We start from the raw sequence: 19,166 nt of genomic DNA, 5'->3' as shown, positions 1-19,166 counted from the left end.
CCCTGGTATCCTGACTGTAGTTTCTTAAGAAAGTCGAAGGACCATATCATTTTGTCAGATTGAGTAGAAAGCAGTTTGGGGCTATTGATTTGGGTAAATAGAAGAACTTCTTTTTGGGTGACTTCTAAATAACATAGATTCGGCAATTACCTTTTGGGTAAAGTAAATGTTGTATTAGATACCATGTTAACTCTAGAACGAACAAAATGCAGGTTCTTTTAGAGTGATATCAAAAACTATAGCTTCTGCAAAAGCGCAGCTTGAAAAGGTTGACCTACAAAAATTTTTGTGCCATTAACCAGAGTTTGACTCGGCTGTTTGCTTATATTTTGCTGCTTCAGATCAACTTGTATTATACAAAAAAGAAGGAATGCACTGAAAGGAAGAGGAGAAATGATGCTCTTAGCATATAACGAAGAACAGAACTATGTACATAAATAGGCCTACTGAAAATGGAGAAACTAAGCATGAGAATATTATCCAAACAGGTACTCTTCCTGCCATGGTAGGGCGCCCTGCCCTGAATTGAAGTATTCCAGAAATTTCGTCCTTATTGTCATGGGAGTAACTGCGAAATTGTTTGCTCCCTGACGTTGCTGCCGCTGAAGCCAGTTATCAGAGACCATGGTTCTCCAGGCTCCAGGGATAATCTCCCTGTTTCCACTCTGGGCATCTACGAAGTTAATTGGACAATACTGCGAGTTCTCGCTCATTACGAAATTGTGCAAGCAACAGCAAGCTTTGACTATTGAATCAACTGTTTCAAGTTTGCAATTAATAGGTGAGTTAAAAATACGCCAGCGTGCAGCTAAGATTCCAAATGCGTTTTCTACAACCAAGCGAGCTCGAGACAAACGGTAATTGTAGACCCTTTTCTGCCTGTCAGCTACACTCAAGCCACCTGGAAATGGTCTCATTATGTTCATTTTCAAGGGGAATGCCTCGTCAGCTACGAAAACATGTGGTAAGATGGTCCCATTAGGGATGGGCTTAGGCTCAGGAGTTTCAATTGTTCCGTTCAGAATGGCACACCCAAACGATGACCTGGCAAATATACTTGAGTCACCAGCACTACCCTCTGCTCCAACGTCTACAAACTGAAACTTATAGTCAGCATCAACAACTGCCATCAGTACAACACTAAAGAATCTCTTGTGGCAGAAATACGTAGAGCCACTGTTTTCTGGGCATCTTAACCTGATATATTTTCCATCAATTGCTCCTATGCAATTTGGAAAGTCCCACCGCCTCATAAACTTGTCAGCGATTGTCTGGAACGTGGATTGGGTTGGTGGCTTCAAACATTGGCTTTTCATGCTAGTCCGAATGGCCTCTGTCGTTTCTGCCACTATAAGAGTGACTGTCGAACGGCCAATCAAATACTGGTAGGACAAAGACCTCTTTGACTCTCCTGTAGCAAGATGCCTGATCGTCAGTGCAAGTCTCGTAGCTGCTGAAATAGGTCTCCTCCAATTGGTATGTTTCTTCTCAATCTTACTTTTAACAATTGCTAAGAGTTCCTTGAATTTTGTAGGAGTCATTCTAAGGTATTCGAAATACCATTGTGGATCTTCCTTTTCTAGATCCTGCACCAATTTGCTGAAGGCACCATCTGTTTCTCTTTTTCTAAGGACTGGTCTGACCCACCACCTCCGTGTAGCTTGTTTTGCACTTCCATATAGCTGCTCCTATAAGAAACAAAGAATATAAACATAGGTCTCTATTAAAAGAAAGCTGGAATAGGTCTTTGATAGTGAACATTTTCAAACCCTTGACAAGCATAGTGAAACAGGAAACACTTATAATTGTTGCAAAATAGCAAAGGGCAAACTACAATTTTTTTTAAATCCATTATTTTTCTTAGCTGTTTTTCTGTAGATGAGGTTATTATGAGCCTTTTGCAGCATAGCCTGTACCCAGCTTTGTTTAGTGTAAAGCAGTAACTTACTTTCAAGACTTAAGAGACTTTCATACATTTAGCATAGCCTGTACCCAGCTTTGTTTAGTGATTTATACCGGGATGTAAAGCAGTAACTTACTTTCAAGAGACTTTCATACATTTAGCGTAGCCTGTACCCAGCTTTGTTTAGTTATTTATACCGGGATGTAAAGCAGTAACTTACTTTCAAGACTACATGCAACCTGATCTAAATAAAGATGCTATTGTAGAGTATCACAGAGAAGCCTACAAGTATATCCCAATTGCAGTAAAGGCACATTACAAAGAACAAGAACCTACAGGAACAGGTTCATAGTATACCGTTGGAGTGGTAAAGAAACTAGAAAATTGCAAAAATTAAGATAAAGAACTAAGAAGAAGATTAAAAAGAAACTTTGAAAATTGCAAGTACAGTACTAAGTACATAGAGCAAGTAATATTAGCAAATTAATGAGATCATAGCTGCACTTTTTTTTTCTCTCATGCTTGTTAAACTAACACATCCATTTTGCAACAGTTGTGCACCAGGCTCTTTGGATGATTCTTCTGCCCAGGGAAATCCCATAGAGGAGTAAATAATTACTGTCTAGGAGAATCTGATTTTGGAAGGAAAACCTTTGAATATCTCTGTCTAGAAAACTGTAAGTCCTGTTACCTATTCTATTGAACTATAAGAGGGTCAGGGAGGTGTCACTGATCAAGTTAATACTTTCTTAGGTCTGTAGAACCAGTGGGGTCCAGAAGGTTTTCTGGATGACCACTTTTTTGATAGGTGATAATTCCAGGGGCTGATGGCCTGCTCTAGGTGACCTCTCTGTGAACTGATAACCCAGACAGGGTCATCAGTCCATAGAGATGTTACCCAGATTTAGAAAATAGGCCATCACTCTATAGACTGATCACCCATATTCCAGACTAGGTCAACACTTTATAGAGAGATCACCCAGACTTCAAGAATGAGCCACCAATCCCTAAAATAATGACCTGTTAAATGAGTGGTTACCCAGAAAAACTTGTGGACCCCACTGTCTAGAACAAATATTTCTATTTTCCAGCTTCATTCATCCCTGTCATACAAGATTCTCAAAAAAAAATGGTGACCCAGCTTTAGCAGAGACAGCATAAGGTATAAGTGACTTGCTAACATTTAGAAAAAGCTACATGCAACCTGATCTGAATAAGGATGCTATTGTACAGTATCAAAGAGAAGCTGACAGGTATATCCAAAATGCAGTAAAGGCATATTACAAAGACAAAGAACAGGTTCATAGAATTCCATTGCAGTGGTAAAGTAACAAGAAAATTACAAAAATTAAGGTAAAAAAGAACTGAGAAGAAGATTAACAAGAAACTATGAAAATTACAAGTACAGTACTAAGTGCATACAGCAAGTAATATTAGCGAATTAAGATCATAGCTGCACTTTTTTTCTCTCTTGCTTGTTAAACTGACTTATCCATCTACCAACAGTTGTGCACCAGGTTCTTTGGATGATTCGTCTGCCCAGGGAAAATCCATAGAGGATTAAATAATTACTGTCTAGGATAATTTTATTTTGGAAGGAAAACTTTCTCGATGACCACTTTTTTGATAGGTAATAATTCCAGGGACTGATAGCCCATCCTTCAATTGTCCAAATCTAAGGTGACCTCTCTAAGAACTGGTGGCCTGGACTAAGTGACCTCTCTGTGAGCTGATAACCCAACCTGGGGCATCAGTCCATAGAGAGGATTTAGAGAATAGGCAATCACTCTATAGACTGATCACCCACATTCCAAACTAGGTCATCAGTCCATAGAGAGATCACCCAGATTTTAAGAATAGGCCATCAACCATTAGAATAATGGCCTGTCAAGAGAGTGGTTACCCAAAAAAAACTTGTGGACCCCACTGTCGAGAGCTGAAATATTTCTATTTTCCAGCTTCAGTCATCCCTGTCATACAGGATTCTCCAAAAAACTGGTGACCCAACTTTAGCTATACATCCTATGTAAACCTAAAAGCAACAACTTGCCTGCTTTCTTCGCTTACTCAGAAGATACGCTGCAATAGCCTTCTTCTGGATTTGGCTTAATGCTCTCATTGCTTCAGTTTGAAAATCTGATTTGAAAAATCGTGTCCGATTTGACGCAGCAGTGGGAACTATGGAATAGAGCTTGTCGCAGCGACGCAGAAGTCTGCGTTTCAGTGTGAACACTCCATCCGATTCTGTCGTACGTCTCTTCCGACAGGCAAAAAATCGTGTCGGGATTGACGCAGCAGTGTGAACTAAGGGTTAGACATAATAGGTGTGACTGCGAACAGCGCCATTTAGCGAAATTCCAGAGCCATAACTTAGCACTTAGGGATTCCAGAATTTGAATATTGCAGACAATGTTCAAGCAATTCCTTTAAAAGATATGAAATCGTGCTTTTCTCAAACGTGCACCATTATTGACAATTGACATATCTTTCAATCGTCAAAAATTAAAGGTAAGTGGAGCAAATATCCTGATTATATCAATTAACAACTACCAACTGTTTTAGAAGTTGCACTAAGTAATGCACTCATATTTGAATCTTCCATTTTCAATTTACAATTTCACCAAAATGGAATTGATCTTTCAAATACATTCTTTATTTTGAAGGGTCTTAACAATGTTGGCTAGACTGATTTCCCTAAACTTAGTCATTACTCAACAGCCCAACAAAGCTGGTTTAAGACTGGTCAGCCATAATTACGGAGGTAAGTTTATCAGGACAGACTTGTAAAACAAACTTTTAATCTGTGGAATAGTTAACTGATATAGTGGGGTTATAATTTTTTTTAAGACAGGAATGAAGATCAAAATTGGTTATCACTAGATTCAAGAGTTGAGTTTTCATTGAACTTTAAATTTAGTGATTATACTAATTGAGTGACTGCTAGATTCAAGGTCAAAGAAAATTCATCCCTTGAATCTGGTGATAACCTTTGATATTCATTGCTTAATATAAAAGCTTTAGACCCTACTGTCCACAATGATGACTAAGGACCCAAAACTTGCAAATACTAAAGACCAAGGACTAAAATTTTGCAAAAGTTCAAAACCCAAAACTTTTCTCTAGATATCCACTCAGGGACAATACTGTTCATGATCATCCACCAAGTATCACTGAAGATAAACATCACAGTGAAACCTGTATGTGCAAGTTCACTCATTTTAAACTAAAGACCTGTTTTATCTGGGACCTGCTTAGTTTGGATTTGGCACTGTTTCTCTTTTCTTCTCATCCGTTTCTCTGTTCTACTTATTGCCATTTTATTTGACCTTGTTTTTCAACCATCTCAAATCAAACGAAAAGGCAGTAGCTAATTAAGTGACTAATTATATTAATTGTTTATTAATTATTAAAATGTTTATAGTAAGTTGCATGCCTTAGAACAAGGTCCCTGACTTGCCACATACTTGCCTTTCTGGATAAGGATCACCTCATTTTAGAAACTGCACCAAGTGATAAAACAAAATCAAATAAAACACCATTAGTGCAGTGTCGGTTTTCCTTTTATCAAAACAGCTGCAAATAAAATAGACCATGTCTGACAAGCTATTTTTCAGGTAGAATGATGTCATCATCAGAAGATGGTAGTGATTTTTCAAATTCAGCTGAAAGAAAATCAATAAAGAAAAGAAAATGTGGCAAATCAACTGAAATGAAAGTAAGCAAGACACTAATCAAATATTCTCAGAAATACCTGAAAGAGTGGGAAACAGAAGAACCTTTCAAAGACTGGCTAACTAAGAGAGAAAATGATGAATTTGCATTTTGTTTTGTTTGTGAGGTGAAGCTTTCTTATAAAGAAGGCAAGATTGCGCTAAAAAAACATGCTCAGACAGCTAAACACATAAGCAGGTTGGCTGTAGCCAAGGAAAAACCAAGTTCTGTAACCAGCTTTTTTTCAACTACCCCAGCAGATATCACTCTGTGCCAGACTGAAGCAAAACTTGTAACTTTTCTTGTTGAAAATGACATTGCATTGTCAGTAGTTGATGATTTGGTTTCACTTGTGAAAAGCCTGCCCCATAAAAATGTGATTGAAAAAGTGAGACTTGGCAAGCAGAAAGCTACGAATTTGGTGCGACAAGGTCTAGCACCCTATTTCAAGGACAAGCTAGCTGATACTTTGAAAGAAAGACCATTTTCGATTATAATCGACGAGACTACCGATATCGGGACAACAAAGCAATTAGCTGTGTGCTGTATTTTTTCCAACGAAAAGCTTGAGATGGAAGTTGACTTACTGGACTTAATTGAGTGCTCTGATGGCACAGCAGCCACAGTTTTTGCGTGAAATAATTCAGACGTCATATGCGGACAAACACGACGTCACTCGACAGACAGACAGACAGACATAACCCACAAACAACTTATTTTTATATATATTTATTCATATTTTTTTAGTTTTCTTTTTCTCTTTTATTTTTCAGTTATTTCCTTTTTTTTAGTTTTTTTCTTTTTTAGTTTTTAGTTTTTTTAGTTTTTTACCTTTTTTTAGTTTTTTTTAGTTTTTTTAGTTTTTTAGCTTTTTTAGTTTTTTTATTAGTTTTTTTTTTGTAGTTTTTGCCTTTTTTTATTTTTTTCAGTTTTTTTTTAGTTATTAGATTTTTACCTTTTTTTTATTTTTTTTTAGTTTTTTAGCTTTTTTAGTTTTTTTTTTCTTTTTATTTTTTTTGTAGTTTTTACCTTTTTTAGTTTTTTTCTTCTTTTGTATTAGTGTGAAATAATTCAGACGTCATATGCGGACAAACATGACGTCACCTGATCCACAGATCCACAGATCCACACACAGACAACTTATTTTTATATTTTTACTAGCTGTTGGGGTGGCGCTTCGCGCTTCCCCTACACCTAGTTGGGGGGGCGCTTCGTGCTCCCCCAAGCCCCCCCGCGCGCGTAAGTCGTTACGCGCCATATTAGTTACGCGCCATTGTAGTTGTGTCCCTATGTCCCACCTGTGAATATAGATATATATATATATATATATATATATATATATATATATATATATATATGTTTTTAACTACGTAAAACTTGCGAATATACAACATTCTTTGCTGTCCCATTGTCTGTGCATATAAATAGATTGTTTACCGACTCTTGAAAATGCAACATATAATGGTCCATGGGAAAACAATCCGTATTCAGATCTATACCTCATGATTCTAATGATTGCCCTTGAGCTTTGTTGATGGTGATTGCTAATCTACCATTCCCTGTGTCGCCATCGTCATTTATATATCCCCTTGTGCCCCCCGGCATCCCCTTTGTAGTTTTGTCCCTGTGTCCAGGTCGTCATTTGTGTCCCGGTGTCCCAGTCTGTGATTTCTCTTTGAGTGTCCCGGGCGTCATTTATATTCCATGTGTCCCGGTGTCTCGGTCGTCATTTATATCCCCCTGTGCCCCCCGGCGTCCCCGTTGTAGTTGTGTCCCTGTGTCCCGGTCGTCATTTATATTCCCTGTGTCCCGGTCGTCATTTGTATCCCGGTGTCCCGGTCTGTATATACCATTCGTTTTTTAGTTTTGTTTTTCTCCTTTATTTTTTTCCTTTTTTATTTTTTTTCTTTTTTAGTTTATTTAGATTTTTAGATTTTTTAGTTTTTGTATTAGTTTTTATTTTTTTTTATTTTTAGTTTTTTTGTAGTTTTTACCTTTTTTTTAGTTTTTTTAGTTTTTTTTACTTATATCCTGGTCGTCATTTATACTCCCTGTGTCCCGGTCGTCATTTGTGTCCCGGTGCTTTGTTGATTGCTAATCGAACATTCCTTTTGTCCCGGTCGCTTTCTCTTTGAGTGTCGTCATTCATATTCCCTATGTGACGGTGTCCCGGTCGTCATTTGTGTCCCGATGTCCCGGTCTGTAATTTCGTCAGTTGAAAACTTATGATGAAATAAATTTTTAATTTTTTCCCTTTTTTTGTTTTTAGTTTTTTTTATTGGTTTTTACATTTTTTAGGTTTTTTAGTTTTTTTTCTTTTTTCTTTTTAGTTTTTTTTGAAGTTTTTATCTTTTTAGTTTTTTTATTTTTATTTATATTTTTTTAGTTTTCTTTTTCTCCTTTATTTTTCAGTTTTTTCCTTTTTTAGTTTTTTTTCTTTTTTAGTTCTTTTAGTTTTTACCTTTTTTAGTTTTTTTTAGTTTTTTTAGTTTTTTAGCTTTTTTATTTTTTTTTATTAGTTTTTAGTTTATTTTATGGTTTTTTCCTTTTTTAGTTTTTTTTAGTTTTTTATCTTTTTTTAGTTTTTTTTTAGTTTTTAAGCTTTTTTAGATTTTTTTATTTTGTTTTCTTTTTTTTTTGTAGTTTTTACCTTCTTTAGATTTTTGCTTCTTTTATTTTTTTAGCTTTTTTAGTTTTTTTTCGTTTTTTCTTTTTAGTTTTTTTTTAGTTTTTATCTTTTTTATTTTTTTGTATTTTTATTCATATTTTTTTAGTTTTCTTTTTCTCTTTTATTTTTCGGTCTTTTCCTTTTTTTAGTTTTTTTCTTTTTTAGTTTTTAGTTTTTTTTAGTTTTTTACCTTTTTTTAGTTTTTTTAGTTTTTTTAGTTTTTTAGATTTTTTAGTTTTTTTTATTAGTTTTTAGTTTTTTTTTGTAGTTTTTGCCTTTTTTTAGTTTTTTCAGTTTTTTTTTAGTTTTTAGTTTTTTACCTTTTTTTAGTTTTTTTTCAGTTTTTTAGATTTTTTAGTTTTTTTTTTAGTTTTTTAGCTTTTTTTATTTTTTTTTATTAGTTTTTAGTTTATTTTATGGTTTTTTCCTTTTTTTAGTTTTTTTTTAGTTTTTTATCTTTTTTTAGTTTTTTTTTTAGTTTTTAAGCTTTTTTAGATTTTTTTATTTTGTTTTCTTTTTTTTTGTAGTTTTTACCTTCTTTAGATTTTTGCTTCTTTTATTTTTTTTAGCTTTTTTAGTTTTTTTTCGTTTTTTCTTTTTAGTTTTTTTGTAGTTTTTATCTTTTTTATTTTTTTGTATTTTTATTCATATTTTTTTAGTTTTCTTTTTCTCTTTTATTTTTCAGTCTTTTCCTTTTTTTAGTTTTTTTCTTTTTTAGTTTTTAGTTTTTTTTTTAGTTTTTTACCTTTTTTTAGTTTTTTTAGATTTTTTAGTTTTTTATTAGTTTTTAGTTTTTTTGTAGTTTTTGCCTTTTTTTAGTTTTTTCAGTTTTTTTTAGTTTTTAGTTTTCTACCTTTTTTTAGTTTTTTTTTTTAGTTTTTTAGCTTTTTTAGTTTTTTTTCTTTTTAGTTTTTTTTGTAGTTTTTACCTTTTTTAGTTTTTTTTTTCTTATTTTGTATTAGTGTGAAATAATTCAGACGTCATATGCGGACAAACCCGACGTCACCTGATCCACAGATCCACAGATCCACACACAGACAACTTATTTTTATATATATAGACTAGCTGTTGGGGTGGCGCTTCGCGCCACCCCAACACCTAGTTGGTGGGGGCGCAGTCCCATTGTCTGTGCATATAAATAGATTGTCAGGTTTACCGACTCTTGAACATGCAACATACAATGGTCCATGGGAAAACAATCCGTATTCAGATCTATACCTCATGATTTTAATGATTGCCCTTGAGCTTTGTTGATGGTGATTGCTAATCGACCATTCCCTGAGTCGCCATCGTCATTTATATATCCCCCTGTGCACCCCGGCGTCCCCTTTGTAGTTATGTCCCTGTGTCCCGGTCGTCATTTATATTCCCTGTGTCCCGGTCGTCATTTGTGTCCCGGTGTTCCAGTCTGTGATTTCTCTTTGAGTGTACCGGGCGTCATTTATATTCTTTGTGTCCAGGTGTCCCGGTCGTCATTTATATCCCCCTGTGCCCCCCGGCGTCCCCATTGTAGTTGTGTCCCTGTGTCCCGGTCGTCATTTATATTCCCTGTGTCCCGGTCGTCATAACTATATGACGTATATAACGTCAAAACTATCTTTTTAGTTTTTTTATTTTTATTTATATTTTTTTAGTTTTCTTTTTCTCCTTTATTTTTCAGTTTTTTCCTTTTTTAGTTTTTTTTCTTTTTTAGTTCTTTTAGTTTTTACCTTTTTTAGTTTTTTTTAGTTTTTTTAGTTTTTTAGCTTTTTTTATTTTTTTTTATTAGTTTTTAGTTTATTTTATGGTTTTTTCCTTTTTTTAGTTTTTTTTAGTTTTTTATCTTTTTTTAGTTTTTTTTTAGTTTTTAAGCTTTTTTAGATTTTTTTATTTTGTTTTCTTTTTTTTGTAGTTTTTACCTTCTTTAGATTTTTGCTTCTTTTATTTTTTTTAGCTTTTTTAGTTTTTTTTCGTTTTTTCTTTTTAGTTTTTTTGTAGTTTTTATCTTTTTTATTTTTTTGTATTTTTATTCATATTTTTTTAGTTTTCTTTTTCTCTTTTATTTTTCAGTCTTTTCCTTTTTTTAGTTTTTTTCTTTTTTAGTTTTTAGTTTTTTTTAGTTTTTTACCTTTTTTTTAGTTTTTTTAGTTTTTTTAGTTTTTTAGATTTTTTAGTTTTTTTATTAGTTTTTAGTTTTTTTTGTAGTTTTTGCCTTTTTTTAGTTTTTTCAGTTTTTTTTAGTTTTTAGTTTTTACCTTTTTTTAGTTTTTTTTTAGTTTTTTAGCTTTTTTAGTTTTTTTTTTTAGTTTTTTAGCTTTTTTTATTTTTTTTTATTAGTTTTTAGTTTATTTTATGGTTTTTTCCTTTTTTTAGTTTTTTTTTAGTTTTTTATCTTTTTTAGTTTTTTTTTTAGTTTTTAAGCTTTTTTAGATTTTTTTATTTTGTTTTCTTTTTTTTTGTAGTTTTTACCTTCTTTAGATTTTTGCTTCTTTTATTTTTTTAGCTTTTTTAGTTTTTTTTCGTTTTTTCTTTTTAGTTTTTTTGTAGTTTTTATCTTTTTTATTTTTTTGTATTTTTATTCATATTTTTTTAGTTTTCTTTTTCTCTTTTATTTTTCAGTCTTTTCCTTTTTTTAGTTTTTTTCTTTTTTAGTTTTTAGTTTTTTTTTAGTTTTTTACCTTTTTTTAGTTTTTTTAGATTTTTTAGTTTTTTTATTAGTTTTTAGTTTTTTTGTAGTTTTTGCCTTATTTTAGTTTTTTCAGTTTTTTTTAGTTTTTAGTTTTCTACCTTTTTTTAGTTTTTTTTTAGTTTTTTAGCTTTTTTAGTTTTTTTTTCTTTTTAGTTTTTTTTGTAGTTTTTACCTTTTTTAGTTTTTTTTTTCTTATTTTGTATTAGTGTGAAATAATTCAGACGTCATATGCGGACAAACATGACGTCACCTGATCCACAGATCCACAGATCCACACACAGACAACTTATTTTTATATATATAGACTAGCTGTTGGGGTGGCGCTTCGCGCCACCCCAACACCTAGTTGGTGGGGGCGCTTCGTGCCCCCCCCAAGACCCCCCGCGCGCGTAAGTCGTTACGCGCCATTGTAGTTGTGTCCCTATGTCCCACCTGTGAATATAGGTAGATATATATATATATATATATATATATATATATATATATATATATATATATATATATATATATATATATATATATATATATATATATATATATATATATATATATATATATATATATATATATATATATATATATATATATATATATATATATATATATATATATATATATATGTTTTTAACTACGTAAAACTTGCGAATATACAACATTCTTTGCTGTCCCATTGTCTGTGCATATAAATAGATTGTCAGGTTTACCGACTCTTGAACATGCAACATATAATGGTCCATGGGAAAACAATCCGTATTCAGATCTATACCTCATGATTTTAATGATTGCCCTTGAGCTTTGTTGATGGTGATTGCTAATCGACCATTCCCTGAGTCGCCATCGTCATTTATATATCCCCCTGTGCACCCCGGCGTCCCCTTTGTAGTTATGTCCCTGTGTCCCGGTCGTCATTTATATTCCCTGTGTCCCGGTCGTCATTTGTATCCCGGTGTCCCGGTCTGTATATACATTCGTTTTTTAGTTTTGTTTTTCTCCTTTATTTTTTTCCTTTTTTCTTTTTTTTCTTTTTTAGTTTATTTAGATTTTTAGATTTTTTAGTTTTTTTATTAGTTTTTAGTTTTTTTGTAGTTTTTACCATTTTTTTAGTTTTTTTAGTTTTTTTTTTACTTATGTCCTGGTCGTCATTTATACTCCCTGTGTCCCGGTCGTCATTTGTGTCTCGGTGCTTTGTTGATTACTAATTTATATCTATATATATATAAAAATAAGTTGTCTGTCCGTTACGCCGGATTATATCTATATATATAAAAATAAGTTGTCTGTGTGTGGATCTGTGGATGGATCAGGTGACGTCACCTGAAAAAACTGGATCAGGTGACGTCAAAACTGAAAAAACTAAAAAAAGGCAAAAACTACAAAAAAAACTAAAAACTAATAAAAAAGCTAAAAAACTAAAAAAACTAAAAAAAGGCAAAAACTACAAAAAAAACTAAAAACTAATAAAAAAGCTAAAAAACTAAAAAACTAAAAAAAGGCAACAACTACAAAAAAAACTAAAAACTAATAAAAAAAATAAAAAAGCTAAAAAACTAAAAAAACTAAAAAAACTAAAAAAAAGGAAAAAACTGAAAAATAAGCTAAAATAAAGATAAAAACCAATAAAAACTAAAAAAAAACTGAAAAAACTAAAAAAAGGCAAAAACTACAAAAAAAACTAAAAACTAATAAAAAAAGTAAAAAAGCTAAAAAAACTAAAAAACTAAAAAAACTAAAAAAAGGTAAAAAACTAAAAAAAATAAAAAATAAAAAAAAACTAAAAAAAAGGAAAAAACTGAAAAATAAGCTAAAATAAAGGTAAAAACCAATAAAAAACTAAAAAGAAAAAAAGGAAAAAACTAAAAAAAATTTTCATCTAAAAAACTAAAAAAAACTAAAAAAGGTAAAAACTAAAAGAACTAAAAAAGAAAAAAAATAAATGACGACACTCAAAGAGAAAGCGACCAGGACAAAAGGAATGTTCGATTAGCAATCAACAAAGCACCGGGACACAAGGAGTATAAATGACGACCAGGACATAAGTAAAAAAAAAAACTATCTATATATATAAAAATAAGTTGTCTGTGGATCTGTGGATCGTGGATCAGGTGACGTCACCTGAAAAAACTGGATCAGGTGACGTCAAAACTGAAAAAACTAAAAAAAGGCAAAAACTACAAAAAAAACTAAAAACTAATAAAAAAAATAAAAAAGCTAAAAAACTAAAAAAACTAAAAAAAGGCAAAAACTACAAAAAAAACTAAAAACTAATAAAAAAGCTAAAAAACTAAAAAAACTAAAAAAAAGGCAAAAACTACAAAAAAAAACTAAAAAAACTAAAAAAACTAAAAAAAGGCAAAAACTACAAAAAAAAACTAAAAACTAATAAAAAAGCTAAAAAACTAAAAAAACTAAAAAAACTAAAAAAAGGTAAAAAACTAAAAAAACTAAAAACTAAAAAAAACTAAAAAAAAGGAAAAAACTGAAAAATAAGCTAAAATAAAGGTAAAAACCAATAAAAAACTAAAAAAAAAACTGAAAAAACTAAAAAAAGGCAAAAACTACAAAAAAACTAAAAACTAATAAAAAAAGTAAAAAAGCTAAAAAACTAAAAAAACTAAAAAAACTAAAAAAACTAAAAAAAGGTAAAAAACTAAAAAAAATAAAAAATAAAAAAAAACTAAAAAAAAGGAAAAAACTGAAAAATAAGCTAAAATAAAGGTAAAAACCAATAAAAAACTAAAAAGAAAAAAAGGAAAAAACTAAAAAAAATTTTCATCTAAAAAAGTAAAAAAACTAAAAAAGGTAAAAACTAAAAGAACTAAAAAAGAGAAAAATAAATGACGACACTCAAAGAGAAAGCGACCAGGACAAAAGGAATGTTCGATTAGCAATCAACAAAGCACCGGGACACAGGGAGTATAAATGACGACCAGGACATAAGTAAAAAAAAAAACTAACAAAACTAAAAAGAAGGTAAAAACTACAAAAAAACTAAAAAGAAAAAAAACTAAAAACTAATAAAAAAATCTAAAAATCTAAATAAACTAAAAAAGAAAAAAAAGGAAAAAAATAAAGGAGAAAAACAAAACTAAAAAACGAATGTATATACAGACCGGGACACCGGGATACAAATGACGACCGGGACACAGGGAATATAAATGACGACCGGGACACAGGGACACAACTACAACGGGGACACCGGGGGAAACAGGGGGATATAAATGACGACCGGGACAAAAAAACTAAAAAGAAAAAAAACTAAAAACTAATATAAAAACTAAAAAATCTAAAAATCTAAATAAACTAAAAAAGAAAAAAAAAGGAAAAAAATAAAGGAGAAAAACAAAACTAAAAAACGAATGTATATACAGACCGGGACACCGGGATACAAATGACGACCGGGACACAGGGAATATAAATGACGACCGGGACACAACTACAACGGGGACACCGGGGGAAACAGGGGGATATAAATGACGACCGGGACACCGGGACAGGGAATGGTCGATTAGCAATCACCATCAACAAAGCTCAAGGGCAATCATTAGAATCATGAGGTATAGATCTGAATACAGATTGTTTTCCCATGGACCATTATATGTTGCATGTTCAAGAGTCGGTAAACCTGACAATCTATTTATATGCAAAGACAATGGGACAGCAAAGAATGTTGTATATTCGCAAGTTTTACGTAGTTAAAACCATATATATATATATATATATATATATATATATATTTATATATATATATATATATATATATATATATATATATATATATATATATATATATATATATATATATCTATATTCACAGGTGGGACATAGGGACACAACTACAATGGCGCGTAACTATTATGGCGCGTAACTATTATGGCGCGTAACGACTTACGCGCGCGGGGGGGCTTGGGGGTGGCGCGAAGCGCCACCCCAACAGCTAGTATATATATATATATATATATATATATATATATATATATACTATATATATATATATATATATATATATATATATATATATATATATATATATATATATATATATATATATATATATATATATATATATATACTATACCTATTTGGTGGGGCGCTTCGCGGCCCCCCAAGCCCCCCCCCGCGCGTAAGTCGTTACGCGCCATATTAGTTACGCGCCATTGTAGCTGTGTCCCTGTGTCCCACCTGTGAATAGAGATAGATATAAATATATATTTTTAACTACGTAAAACATGCGAATGTACAACATTCTGTGCATATAAATAGCATTTATATTCCCTGTGTCCCGGTCGTCATTTGTGTCCTGGTGTCCCAGTTTGTATTTTCTCTTTGAGTGTCCCGGTCGTCATTTATATTCCCTCTGTCCCAGTGTCCCGGTCGTCATTTGTGTCCCGGTGTCCCGGTCTGTAATTTCTATTCAAACAATCCCTGTGTCTCGGTCGTCAATTATATATCCCGCCTGTGCTCCCGGCGTCCCCGTTGTAGCTGTGTCCCTGCCTCCCGGTCGTCATTTATATTCCCGGTCGTGATTTGTGTCCGGGTGTCCCAGTCTGTAATTTTTCTTTGAGGTTCCTGGTCGTCATTTATATTCCCTCTGTGTCGGTCGTCATTTGTGTCCCGGTCTGTAATTTATCTTTGAGTGTTTTTTCTTTTTAGTTTTTTCTAGTTTTTTACATTTTTTCAGTTTTTTTTTTCTTCTTTATTTTTCAGCGTCACTATGAAGTACATATCGCCGAACCTTTGTTTTTTAACTTAACTCTGGTAGGCATTGATGACCTTATCCAAGTCAAAATCCCAAACCCAATCATCATCGCTATCATTTTCAGTTTTGATATGTTTTGACTCTCGCTTTCCAGGTGGATTTTCATCTAACTGCGCGGTTTTGCGTTCTTTAGCCGCAAGCCTGTTTTCTTGCTGTTCTTGTGATTCCTCGGCACGCTTTCTTTTCTTACTTTCTCTATCAGCTGCAAGCCTGTTTTCTTGCTGTTCTTGTGATTCCTCGGCACGATTTCTTTTCTTACTTTCTCTATCAGCAGCAAGTTTTTTGGCATAGACTCTTTGAACAGCTTCCTCGGCTGTTGCCATTGTAGGTTCTTCAGTCATTTTACAATTAAACATTTTTCCGTGAACGCATGTCTTAAATACCATTAATGACGTCACCGTCATAGCAAAAATGACGACAACTAATTTCATGACGTCAGCCGACACAGGAACATGACGTCACCTGATCCACAGACACACAGACAGACAACTTATTTATATATATATATATATATATATATATATATATATATATATATATATATATATATATATATATATATATATATATACTAGCTGTTGGGGTGGCGCTTCGCGCCACCCCAACACCTAGTTGGTGGGGGCGCTTCGCCCCCCCCCCCCAAGCCCCCCCGCGCGCGTAAGTCGTTACGCGCCATAATAGTTACGCGCCATTGTAGTTGTGTCCCTATGTCCCACCTGTGAATATAGATATATATATATATATATATATATATATATATATATATATATATATATATATATATATATATATATATATATATATATATATATATATATATATATATATATATATATATATATATATTATATATATATATATATATATATATATATATATATATATATATATATATATATATATATATATATATATATATATATATATATATATATATATATATATATATATATATATATATGGTTTTAACTACGTAAAACTTGCGAATATACAACATTCTTTGCTGTCCCATTGTCTTTGCATATAAATAGATTGTCAGGTTTACCGACTCTTGAACATGCAACATATAATGGTCCATGGGAAAACAATCTGTATTCAGATCTATACCTCATGATTCTAATGATTGCCCTTGAGCTTTGTCGATGGTGATTGCTAATCGACCATTCCCTGTCCCGGTGTCCCGGTCGTCATTTATATCCCCCTGTTTCCCCCGGTGTCCCCGTTGTAGTTGTGTCCCTGTGTCCCGGTCGTCATTTATATTCCCTGTGTCCCGGTCGTCATTTGTATCCCGGTGTCCCGGTCTGTATATACATTCGTTTTTTAGTTTTGTTTTTCTCCTTTATTTTTTTCCTTTTTTTTCTTTTTTAGTTTATTTAGATTTTTAGATTTTTTAGTTTTTTTATTAGTTTTTAGTTTTTTCTTCTTTTTAGTTTTTTTGTAGTTTTTACCTTCTTTTTAGTTTTGTTAGTTTTTTTTTTTACTTATGTCCTGGTCGTCATTTATACTCCCTGTGTCCCGGTGCTTTGTTGATTGCTAATCGAACATTCCTTTTGTCCTGGTCGCTTTCTCTTTGAGTGTCGTCATTTATTTTTTTCTTTTTTAGTTCTTTTAGTTTTTACCTTTTTTAGTTTTTTTTAGTTTTTTAGATGAAAATTTTTTTTAGTTTTTTCCTTTTTTTCTTTTTAGTTTTTTATTGGTTTTTACCTTTATTTTAGCTTATTTTTCAGTTTTTTCCTTTTTTTTAGTTTTTTTTATTTCTTATTTTTTTTTAGTTTTTTTAGTTTTTTTAGTTTTTTAGCTTTTTTACTTTTTTTATTAGTTTTTAGTTTTTTTTGTAGTTTTTGCCGTTTTTTAGTTTTTTCAGTTTTTTTTTAGTTTTTTATTGGTTTTTACCTTTATTTTAGCTTATTTTTCAGTTTTTTTCCTTTTTTTAGTTTTTTTTAGTTTTTAGTTTTTTTAGTTTTTTACCTTTTTTTAGTATTTTTAGTTTTTTTAATTTTTTAGCTTTTTTATTTTTTTATTAGTTTTTAGTTTTTTTTGTAGTTTTTGCCTTTTTTTAGTTTTTTTTAGTTTTTTAGCTTTTTTATTAGTTTTTAGTTTTTTTTGTAGTTTTTGCCTTTTTGTAGTTTTTTTAGTTTTTTAGCTTTTTTATTTTTTTTATTAGTTTTTAGTTTTTTTGTAGTTTTTGCCTTTTTTTAGTTTTTTTCAGTTTTCAGTTTTGTCACCTGATCCAGTTTTTTCAGGTGACGTCACCTGATCCATCCACAGATCCACACACAGACAACTTATTTATATATATATAGATATATATATATATATATATATATATATATATATATATATATATATATATATATATATATATATATATATATATATATATATATATAAGTTGTATTTCTATTAAGTTATAAAATAAGTTGTATGTCTGTTATGTCTGTTACACTATGTCTGTTACGCCAGATTATATCTATATCTATCTATATATATAAAAATAAGTTATCTCTGTGTGTGTGTCAAGTGACGTCACTGTCATCAGGTCGTCATGTCGTCATTATGACGTTGACGTCATTAGAGGTATTTAAGACATTCGTTCACGGAAAAATGTTTAATTGTAAAATGACTGAAGAACCTACAATGTCAAGAGCCGAGGAAGCTGCTCAAAGAGTCTATGCCAAAAAACTTGCTGCTGATAGAGAAAGTAAGAAAAGAAAGCGTGCCGAGGAATCACAAGAGCAACGCGAAACCAGACATGCTGATAAAAGAGAAAGTGAAAAAAAGGCTAAAAGTATTTAAGAAAATGGTTCAAAGACAAATTTTTAACTGTAATGACGTCGTTAGAGGTATTTAAGACATTCGTTCACGGAAAAATGTTTAATTTTAAAATGACTGAAGAACCTACAATGGCAACAGCCGAGGAAGCTGCTCAAAGAGCAGCTTAAAATGTTTAAAATGTAAAAAACTGGGAATTGCACAAATATTTCAACATATTTTGACAATAGATTAAAGTAATTCGAAAACCTTAAAACAGATACCCAAAATTTTGAGGTTTATTATAAATTGTTGAGCTTTAGCATGCTTGGCACGTAAAGATTTTTCCAACTGTCAATGTTAGAATGAACATTGACAAATTGAAAAACATTGAAAAAGATAGAATGTTACCAAAAAGCAAAACCAGGCTTGCGGTTCAAAGAGAAAGGGACAGATTAGGAATGTTCAATTTACGTCAACGAAGGCGTGTCGAGGAACTACCAGAGCAACATGAAACCAGACTTGTTGCTGAAAGAGAAAGTAAAAAAAGAAGGCGTGTCGAGCAATCACAAGAGCAATGTGAAAACAGGCTTTCGGCTTTAAGAGATAATGCCAAAAGAAAGCGTGCCGATGAATCACAAGAGCAACGTGAAAGTTATCGCCAGGCATTCAGGTACAGCACAGTCGATGTTTATAGCTTGAGTGGATG

The 19,166-nt window shown here is 31.6% G+C and overlaps 2 protein-coding genes across 2 annotated transcripts; one reads left to right on the top strand and one right to left on the bottom strand.

The window, feature by feature from the left end:
• Positions 1-283: 283 nt before the first annotated feature.
• Positions 284-5,120, bottom strand: LOC136032416 (uncharacterized). Its single transcript, XM_065712725.1, has 3 exons — positions 5,048-5,120; positions 3,954-4,207; positions 284-1,688 (listed from the first exon to the last, which is right to left on the bottom strand). Exons 1-3 carry the CDS (start codon positions 5,118-5,120, stop codon positions 477-479), a joined length of 1,539 nt encoding a protein of 512 aa, XP_065568797.1. The 3' UTR covers positions 284-476.
• LOC136031917 (uncharacterized) lies at positions 4,221-6,390 on the top strand. The gene is made up of 2 exons (XM_065711908.1): positions 4,221-4,411; positions 5,518-6,390. The coding sequence occupies exon 2, from the start codon at positions 5,523-5,525 to the stop codon at positions 6,249-6,251; it is 729 nt and encodes a 242-aa protein (XP_065567980.1). The 5' UTR covers positions 4,221-4,411; positions 5,518-5,522; the 3' UTR covers positions 6,252-6,390.
• Positions 6,391-19,166: the final 12,776 nt, after the last annotated feature.

This window comes from Artemia franciscana, chromosome 10 (assembly GCF_032884065.1).
Source record: "Artemia franciscana chromosome 10, ASM3288406v1, whole genome shotgun sequence".
Classification (NCBI taxonomy): Eukaryota; Metazoa; Arthropoda; class Branchiopoda; order Anostraca; family Artemiidae; genus Artemia; species Artemia franciscana.
The sequence above is the reverse complement of the archived record's forward strand: the minus strand, read 5'-3'. Positions and strand labels throughout refer to the sequence as shown.

Bases quoted from the DNA above. Each gene is read 5' to 3' on its own strand.
- LOC136031917 (XM_065711908.1), top strand. From the start codon at position 5,523: ATGATGTCATCATCAGAAGATGGTAGTGATTTTTCAAATTCAGCTGAA.
- LOC136032416 (XM_065712725.1), bottom strand. From the start codon at position 5,120: ATGAGTGAACTTGCACATACAGGTTTCACTGTGATGTTTATCTTCAGT. The intron at 4,208-5,047 runs GTATTGTCCCTG...TCTAACCCTTAG, and splicing joins TTGGTGGATGATCATGAACA to TTCACACTGCTGCGTCAATC. The intron at 1,689-3,953 runs GCAAGTTGTTGC...TGTTTCTTATAG, and splicing joins TGAGTAAGCGAAGAAAGCAG to GAGCAGCTATATGGAAGTGC.